The sequence below is a fragment of the Pagrus pagrus genome (genome assembly GCF_965226575.1).
Source record: "Pagrus pagrus genome assembly, chromosome: 4".
Taxonomy (NCBI): domain Eukaryota; kingdom Metazoa; phylum Chordata; class Actinopteri; order Spariformes; family Sparidae; genus Pagrus; species Pagrus pagrus.
The window spans coordinates 12,046,540-12,056,711 of NC_140188.1; the positions used below are offsets into that span (position 1 = coordinate 12,046,540).

At 40.7% G+C, this 10,172-nt stretch overlaps 1 protein-coding gene across 1 annotated transcript; it reads left to right on the forward strand.

The window, feature by feature from the left end:
- Positions 1–3,855: 3,855 nt before the first annotated feature.
- Positions 3,856–8,952, forward strand: LOC311256484 (extracellular calcium-sensing receptor-like; the record flags this gene model as incomplete). The annotated part of the gene is made up of 8 exons (XM_084351566.1): positions 3,856–4,004; positions 4,373–4,667; positions 4,768–5,057; positions 5,397–5,689; positions 6,515–6,720; positions 6,843–7,064; positions 7,836–7,959; positions 8,054–8,952. The coding sequence occupies exons 1-8, from the start codon at positions 3,898–3,900 to the stop codon at positions 8,950–8,952; spliced, it is 2,436 nt and encodes an 811-aa protein (XP_084207692.1). The 5' UTR covers positions 3,856–3,897.
- Between the last annotated feature and the right edge of the window lie 1,220 nt (positions 8,953–10,172).

Here is a 10,172-nt window from a genome sequence, read left to right on the forward strand (position 1 = left end):
GACATCTGAGGTTTTAAAATTGTTAAGATGGCCACATTAAACCGACAGACATATAATGTTAAATACTCTTGTTGCTACATGCTCTTTCTACATCTTGGTACAAGGCATTGTTCTGCTGGCAAACCTTGGGTCCTGGCATTCATATGGATGAGACCTCACATACATCACACTCACAAACATTGTTGCAGTCAAGGCCCCCCCATTAGCAACGGTTCTCCCCCAATGGCAGAAGGACAAGAGGTTCTGTCACACTGCCAGAACTACTCAGGATGGGCCAAAGAACTTGACAAAAAGCTCAAGGTGTTGACCCAGAATCCAAATTCCCCAGATCAAAAAGAGTAGGAAACATGCTTTTACTTAATTTGAAAGGTTTTAACCTATCCTGTTTAGGAAGAGGGAAATTACACGACTCAAACTGATCAAACTAGTTCTAAGATTAAAGGTTGCATTGTTTTTTCCCCTGTACATGCAATGTTTCTTTTTGAATCAGAAAACTACTACTACTTCAGTTTTGAGTATCATTTTATTATCTTTTTTCTAGGGCTGGGCAAGTTAACTCGTTATTATCGCGTCAACTCATTAATTAATTAACGCCACAATTATTTTATCGCGCATTAGCACAGGTTTTATTATTTATTTTATTATTGTAAAAGTCTGTTGCTCATAGGCTTTTATTTTGTATAAGTATGTTGCTGACTGCTGCGGAACCGGCATTCCCATGCTCTTACTGTGATGAAAACAGACGAGAGACATTATGCTGAAACGTGCGCGGGACACTTTACTGAAGTTGCACAGCAGTGGAATGTGTCAAATAAAGTCACCACAGTTAGCACAGATAATGCACGAAATATGATCGCTGCTGCAAGACAACTGCCTTCTGATCATGTCCCCTGTTTCGCGCACAGTCTCCAGCGTTCTGTCACAGTATCTCTGCATAACAGTGCGTTTGACAATGTCCTGGCCAAGTGCAGAAAAGTCGTGGGGCACTTTAAACACCATCTCTCCCGGGTGATGGAGAGCTCAGATGATGACCCTGCCTATGTGGCCAAGTTCAAGCCTACATTCAGAAAAGACCTGGAGACACGCAAGGAAAATGCCAACATTGCATATCTGAAGATTGCTACTGCATTGGATCCTAGATTCAAGGACCTCAAGTGTATACCCAGAGCTGAGAGGAGTGAGGTGTGGGCCTCAGTCACCTACTTAGTCAAGGAACAGAGGGTTATTGCAGAGAAACCTACAGAAGAAAAAACCTCAGAGCCACCAAAGAAAAAGTTAACTCTATTGGCTGCTTCATCTGAGTCTGATTCTGAACAGGAAGAAGACTCAATTGAGAACAGTGTGCATCGATACAGAGCAGAGCTCGCCATTAGTTCAGATTCCTTTCCATTAGAGTGGTGGTCCAAACTTAGTGTTGTGTCGATCACGAACGTGTCGTTCGAACGAACAAATCTTTTGAGTGAACGTACTGAACCGAATCACTTCATGAACTGATTCGTTCCTTTCTCAGTTCAGTTGAGCTCAGCTGCGACCGTGCCGGTGGGAGTGGAACTGGCGCATTCTGTGACTCACTGAACCCTCGAACTGACTGGTTGTCACTGAGGACGTGATTCAGGTTCGCGCTGCACTCACTTTACTCATTCAGGACTCGCGAACCCATAGTCACGACTCGCGAACCTACTGTGACACACAGAGAACTGACTGTGTCGCGGAGGAGGACGTCACGTCGGGGCTCCCGTTCACTCACTGTGCGCGTCGTTCACTGGGTGCTGAGGGCTTGTGTCCTTCGCGAACTGACACGGTGATTCACGTTAGGCTGCCATTCACTCGCAAACCTACTGCAGTGAGTGCACACACCGAGATCTGCCGCTGGGGAAGCTGTTACTCACTCACTCACTCATGATTCGCCAACCTGCAACTGACCTGCACACAGAACTGCTGCTGCAGACGTGATTCAGGTACTGTGGCGCTGTGTCACTCACTGCCTGGCGTTCTGCATGCACAGAGCAGAGGACTTGATTCACAATCAGTAACCTTACTGCTAAACTAAGCACATCTGTGTATGTTAAGTGACTGTACTGTGCACGGAGGACTCCCGTTCACCGTGTAGTAATAGCTGAATATTTGCTGCGTTTCCCGCGAATGTCTGTGTACTGGTCCTTGTCCGTGAACGCACCGGGCGTCCTTTTTTTTTTTTGCACTGTCCCTCAAGTGCAGTGAACGTGTTACAGAGTGAATGTGAACCTCGGGGCTGAATCATGACCTAGTAACGGATTGTTTGGCTGTGTATCAGTTCAGGAAGTTGGAGAATAATGCACTTTGCAGTCAGGGCTCCATAAGCACTGAGTGATTCGGTGAACAAATTTTTTGAACGACTCATTTTAATGAACTGATTCTAGTGGTTCAGTACAGTCAAAAGAACTGCCGATCCCATCACTACCAAACATGCAGGCTCACACAGCAGGCTGGCCCCCTATGCACATAAGTACTTGGCCACACCTGCAACCTCTGTCCACTGTGAAAGGTTGTTTTCTCTTGCTGGTCATATTGTCCAGAAGAAGAGAGCTTCTTTATCATCTGAAAATGTGAACAATCTTGTGTGCCTTAGCAACTGGCTAAGTGCAGAGGAGTAAAAAAAAACATCAAGTTTTAGGAATCTACAAACTGCACTGACAGTGTTTTCTGGTTCTTTTTTGACCAAAGGAAATTCAGTATAAACATGGACTTCATAGACTAGTCCCCTGCACAGTAAATCCCAGCTGTGAACTTGTTTGTGCTTCACCTCACTCTAACATTAATGCCCTGGCAGTGGCAATAAGCTTTAGTTTTGTATTTGTTTTGATAACATTGTTTACGTTGAGATTTACAAAAAATATTTATTTTATTTAACTGCTACTGTATAAAAATAGCTGATGTTAAGTGTTTGCACAACAAATGTTATGGCACTTTTGTTCATATGGCAGTACATTTAAAATAACAATATTCACTACTTTTGAATTCATTATGTCAAGTTCTAGGAATTGACAAACTGCACTGAAAGTGTTTTCTAGTTCTTTTTGGAGTGACATTCTCCAAAGTGGTACTGGTACTGAACATAGACTGGTTATGCTGCGCCCCGATGACAGTAAAATGTTTCTGCTGTTACCTCAGAAATTGCCTGTTTTAATGTTATGATTGTGGCTCAGGGTTTTGTGGGCAGTTTTTTATTTTTCATAACGAACAGGATAACATTCATGGCAGTGGCAATAAGCTTTAATTTTGTATTTGCTTTGATAACAATGTTTAAGTTGAGATTTACACTAAATGTTTTATTTAACTGCTAACTGCATTAAAAATACTGATGTTCAAATGTTCAAAATGATTGAAATGTGACTAAATCACATAAAAAACCCATTGAAGGTGAGAGTTTATTCAAGTTTATATGCATATGTATGTAATATGGCTTAAAACAATGCACTCAAAAGATATGAGGAGGACAAAATAATTATGATATCTGGTATTTACAATAGTTACTTGACAAGAGAGGAAAAGAGACAGGGACTCTTAATGGAAGAAAATTTACATGTGGCTAAAAAGTTGAAGACTTCATCAAAGAAAGGGCATCCTCCCTCTGATGTATAGTTGGCTGACAGAGTGGGAGGAGGGAAGCTTTTCTCTGTAAAATCGATATAAACAAGTGGAAACACACACACAGTCTGCTCACATGCAGACAGTTGAGTGATGGAAATCTCTGCTTTCTTTATTGGCCTGATCTTGTCTCTGAGTTTGTGTGAGCTGAACTCAGCTCTGAAACAAAGCACTGGGCTTACAGAGGAAAGGACTGGTGCTGGGGTCAGCACTGAGGCCTCATCTGTGAAATGTAAACTCCAGGGTACCACTCGTCTACCTGCATTCTCAATGGATGGTGACTATGTTATTGGTGGTGTTTTTGGCATTCACCACTACACGCACAGACCGTTGCATAATTACACCACCATGCCTGAGCCACTAAAGTGCACAGGGAGGTTAGTAAGAGGGCAAAGTGGTGGATAAGAGGATATTATATTATATGGGGTTAGAAATGTTTTGCTTTGTATGATGTTTCAAAGCTTTTGTATAATATTTAAAACTTTTGCAAATGTATGTTTCATTACCAGAATAAGAAAAAAAATCAAGCCATTTTTGATCGACATGTTGATTATTTTTAAATATGTGCATTATGGACTGATATCTAATCCTGTGTTTTGAATTATGCTGGTCACTCTGTGATGTACATTTTGTTCACAGATGCAGTGCAGCCATCAGTGATAATTCCCATGAACAGCAGTTCTGCTTAATTGTGTCTTTTCTGTTAAAACTAGATTTGAACAATTAAATTAGTTTCTTTGTGCAGCATTGACTCTCGTGATCTGCGCTTCTCACGCGCAATGGTCTTCGCCATCGAGGAGATTAACAACAGCACAGAGCTGCTACCAGGGATCAAACTTGGTTATGAGATCCACGACTCTTGCAAGACAGTGCCTGTGGCGATGCATGTGACATCCCAGCTTTCAAATGGCCTGGACCCTGTGTTTTACACTGGTGACAATTGCTCACAATCTGGTATGGTGATGGCTATTGTTGGCGAGACTGAGTCCACGCAATCTATCAGCATGTCGCGCATCATCGGGCCCTTCAACATTCCTCTAGTAAATATTATGAATTTGTTTCAAACTATTTCTTCAGTGTCCGCCAGTCCTGATTTTTTTTTCTTTCCTGTAAATTTATTGCAATGCTGAATTCTTTTAGGTGAGCCACTTTGCCACTTGTGCATGCCTGTCTGATAAGCAGCAGTACCCAAATTTCTTTAGAACAATCCCCAGTGACCAGTTCCTGGCTGATGCACTGGCCAAGCTGGTGAAACGCTTTGGCTGGACTTGGATAGGTGCTGTCCGGTCAGATTCAGACTATGGCAATAATGGCATGGCATCTTTCCTGCAGGCAGCACAGAAGGAGGGGATCTGTGTTGAATACTCTGAATCTTTACATCGGACCGACCCACGTAGCAGAATACAGAGAGTAGCTGACGTTATCCGCAGGTTTCTGCATCACTGATTGTGCTTTTGTTGCCTGTGCTGTCACTGAACATCTCCACACAAAACCACAAAAAACATGTAATGTTTAAACATAAAACTGGAGATTTGATTATCTTAGTGGCAAATTGGGAATGTAGGCCTATATTTCTTCATCAAGTTTGTTCTATGACATGATGAGACCAATACTCTATATTCAACACGTAAGATAATATTTTGCAAGTAGTCTTTCTCTGTCATATTTGTTATTTTATTAATCAGGAAGCCTAACTCTCATTTTTCTTTATCTTAAGAATCTTGATAATGTTTTGGTATAATGTAATATTTACGATAATGTCCCTGCAGGTCGACTGCAGTGGTTGTTGTGGTATTTTCGGCCTCTGCAGAATTAACACTCCTGCTGGGAGAGCTGTCGCTCAAGCCTTCTCCACCTCGCCAGTGGATAGGCAGTTACTGGGTAACTGACCGAGAAATGCTGAAGTTCAACTTCTGTGCCGGAGCCATTGGATTTGGCATTCAAAAGTCTGTCAATCCAGGTCTAAGAGAATTCTTGCTAGATCTGTCTCCAACTAAAGTGGCTGCCTCTCCAATGCTCACTGAGTTCTGGGAGGATGCGTTCAACTGCAGGATGGGAAAATGTGAGAAAGTTGTACATTGCTGACATTCATAGTCGGGTCTAAAAGAAAATAGATAAAAACAGTTGGCCCTACTTTTAAGTCTATTTTTTACATTTATTAGAACAATATTGACACACAGTGTGGAATCACCAAACTCTTAAAGATGCAGCACAATGGCCCCTGGGCTCTTAGTACTGTATTGTATTTTCATTTCTTTGATTTTCTTAGCTTTTCTTTTATTTAACTTTTCTGGAGGTGGGTCGTTTGTCTCTTCAGATAACAGCATTATTCTTCTATTTATATTCAGACGTTTGAAGAATAACTTTGCTAGAACAGCACACATTTTAATTCGAATTACATTTAAGTAGTACTATATGAGTTACTACAAGGTATGTTTTGTGGTTGAAATAAATGAAAAGGAAAGCAAAAAAGAATTTTACACTCATTAGAAAGAACTATATTACATTCTCAGATCATTTTTTTATTTCCACTTATTAAAACAGCTGAGGTCAGTATGTAATTAATTAAAAAGTTGTGGACATTTTTTTGCCTTTTGGACTTCACATCATAACATCTGATTACTGATCTGTGTTAACTGCACTTGGTATACATAACCACCAACACAGCATGAATCAGCTTGCGGAAAGTAGATGAAAGCATGTCTGCAAAACTGTATGTAAAATAAGCATTTCTTATGAATAAACCTGAAAAATATAGATACACATGTTTCAAGGCATTGTTGACAGTTTAAATGAAAAATAGAAATCATGAATTTAAAATAATCATAGTAAAATCATACACATTGACAAACTAAAAACATGTTCCCCTTCCTTTGTGTGCTTTTAGATGCAGCCAAAGGAGAAACTGTGTGTGATGGAACTGAAGACATACAGACGCTACAGAGCTCGTACACTGACACATCTCAGCTCAGAGGCACTAACACAGTGTACAAGGCTGTTTATGCAATAGCACATGCCATTCATAGTGCAGCATGTGAGGACGCAAATTATACAGCTCAGTGTGACAAATTCACTAGGATGGAGTCCAAACAGGTCAATGGACATGATTACATGGACATAATCAATGTCATGTTTCCACGATAATGTAATTTATTAAATTTAGGTTAATGTTTTCCCTTCTCTACCTCCTTGTCTAACTTTACTTATCGTCAAAGGTTCTTAATCAGCTCAAGAAAGTGAATTTTTCCCAAAATGGTTATGACGTGTCATTTGATGTCAATGGGGATCCTGTGGCCAGATACGACCTGGTTAACTGGCAACAAAGTGAGAGTGGCAGCATTGAGATGGTGACAGTAGGGCTTTATGATGCATCACGGCCGGAGGGCCAGGAGTTCCGCATCAACAGGAATCTCACTTGGATGGACGGTGGCAAACGTGTAAGGAGCCCAACAGCAATAATCTAATACATTAGAATTCAAATTTGGTGATCTAAAAGGGTACAAAATTTGACACCGGGAAATGCACATGGATCGTTCTGGGGTTTGGGTAAGGGGACGAAAAGACTGGCTAAAACTAAAATGAAAGGACAAGCTAGAATGATACAGTGACATAGGCTGGTCAGCGCTGGAGGAAGGGCAGTAGGACAACCGGATGGGCGAAGCTACTAGAAGCTGAATAAACTGGCAAAACTGGCAGTAAAGGCAGTACCTCTCACAGGTCCCTGCCAGAGGCCAGTGGCAAAGACGGAAATCCTGGGAATGCCGGGAAAGAGAGTCTATGAAGGCGGATCCCCTCTGCAGGCCAGAGACAAAGACTGACACCTAACAGACTGGACACTGACAGGCTGGGGGCTAGAGTAGTGCAGGTTAGCTGATTGTGAGAAGAGGAGGCTGCAGTGACTTGCTGTTTTGGCCAGCATGCTTGTAGCCGCCGTGGTGCAAATTAGCTGACTGAAGGCTTTCATACTGTTATTTAATATATTTATATATGTAGAAATATAGTAGACAGTAAGCACTGTGACAGAAGGGCCATTTTCTATGAACAAGAATAACTGTTACTGGAAGAAAATAACAATTGCAATACACATATTGGCATTTGACTATTGTTTAAAGAGGATCTTGAAAATGTGTAATCCAATCCTTTTATTCAAGGACCTGCATGGCACACCAGAATATGTGTGAGTTTGTTTGTATGTATGTATGTGCCAGGTGCCTGTGTCAGTGTGCAGTGACAGCTGTCCTCCAGGAACTCGTAAAGTGCTTCAGAAAGGAAGACCCATATGCTGTTATGACTGTATACCATGTCCTGAGGGAGAGATTAGCAATACCACAGGTATCTTTTTTTTTTTTTCTTCCTTTTCTTTTCTTAAGATATGTCTACAACATCAACTTTATTACTGCTAAAAGCCTTCTCCTATTCATTTCAGATTCCCCTGATTGTTTCCCTTGCCCCAAGGAGTTCTGGCCTAATACAGAGAGAGACACTTGTTTCCCCAAGCCTGTAGAGTTTCTTTCCTTTGACGAGGTCCTAGGAATCATCCTGGCTGCATTCTCAGTTGGTGGTGCCTGTCTTGCCATTGTAACAACGGCTATCTTCTTTCGTCACAGGACATCCCCAATTGTCAGGGCCAACAACTCTGAGCTGAGCTTCCTGCTACTCTTCTCCCTGACTCTATGTTTCTTATGTTCATTAACTTTCATTGGAGCACCCTCTGATTGGTCCTGCAGGCTACGCCACACAGCGTTTGCGATCACCTTCGTCCTCTGTATGTCTTGTGTTCTTGGGAAAACTCTAGTCGTGTTAATGGCCTTCAAAGCTACACTCCCAGGTAGTAATGTCATGAAATGGTTCGGCCCTCTACAGCAAAGGATAACTGTAGTATCTTTCACATTTATTCAAGTTTTAATATGTACTATTTGGTTGTGTCTTAGTCCTCCTTTTCGATTCGAAAACCTGACTATATATAAGGAGAGAATCATCCTAGAGTGTGCATTAGGATCAGCTATTGGGTTCTGGGCTGTACTTGGGTACATAGGCCTACTGGCTGGATTTTGCTTAGTGTTAGCTGTCCTAGCCCGGAAACTACCTGATAATTTTAACGAGGCCAAACTGATCACCTTCAGCATGCTGATATTCTGTGCAGTCTGGATCACCTTTATCCCAGCGTATGTCAGCTCTCCTGGGAAATTCACTGTGGCTGTGGAGATATTTGCTATTCTGGCTTCCAGTTTTGGACTGATACTGTGTATATTTGCTCCAAAGTGTTACATCATATTGTTTAAGCCAGAGAAGAACACCAAGAAACATTTAATGAATAAAAACTAATCCTAAAACATCTGAAGCTTTAAAATAGTTAAGATGGCAACATTAAACCGACTGACATATAATGTTAAATTCTCTTGTTGCTACACGCTCTTGCAACATCTTCTTACATTGCATTGTTCTGCTGGCAAACCTTGAGTCCTGGCATTCATGTGAATGAGACCTCACATACATAACAATCTCCAAACATTGTCGCAGTCAAGGCCCCCCATTAGCAACAGTTGTCCCCCAATGGCAGTGACTCTCACAGCAGGACAAGGGGTGCTGTCATACTGCCAGAACTACTCAGGATGGGCCAAAGAACTTGACAAAAAGCTCAAGGTGTTGACCGACAATCTAAATTCCCCAGATCAAAAAGAGTACAACAATGCGTTTGTTTCATTCGAAAAGTTTTAACCTAGGCAGTTTAGGAAGAGGGAATTTACAAGACTCAAACTGATCAAGCTAGCTCTAAGACTAAAAGTTGCATTGTTTTTTCCCCCTTTTTTTCCCTCCCCTGTTTAAATCATAAAACTTTAAACAATGCAGAATAATTATATAATAATAAAATATAGTATAATATAATATAATATTATAGTCCTTTTTCTATAATAATATAATATAATAATTAAGTGTTTTAAATTTTTCAAATTGTTATAACAAATTTAAATTCCAACATTTGCGGGTCAGGCATAGGGAATGTAAAAGTCAGGCCACTTGGCACTTCACTTGCAACATAATCTTCAATTAAATTAATAAAATATTTACATTTAAAGGCTATTTATATGCTATATTTCAGTGTTGTGTTTTGAATATCTTTTTATTATCTTTTCTCTTGATAATTGTCATTGAAATGTGATTAAATCACATTAAAAAACCCATTGAAGGTGAGAGTTTATTCAAGTTCATATTCATATATATGTAATATGTGTTAAACAACACACTCAAAAGATATAAGAGGAGGACAAAATTATTATGATATCTGGTATTTACAATAGTTACGTGACAAGAGAGGAAAAGAGACAGGGACTCTTAATGAAAGAAACTCTACATGTGGCTAAAAAGTTAAAGAGTTCATCAAACACCAAGGGCATCCTCTATCTGATGTATAATTGGCTGACAGAGAGTAGGAGGAGGGAAGCTGTTGTCTGTAAAATCTATATAAACCAGTGGAAACACACACACAGTCTGCTCACATGCAGACACTTGAGTGATGGAAATCTCTGCTCTCTTTATTGGCCTGA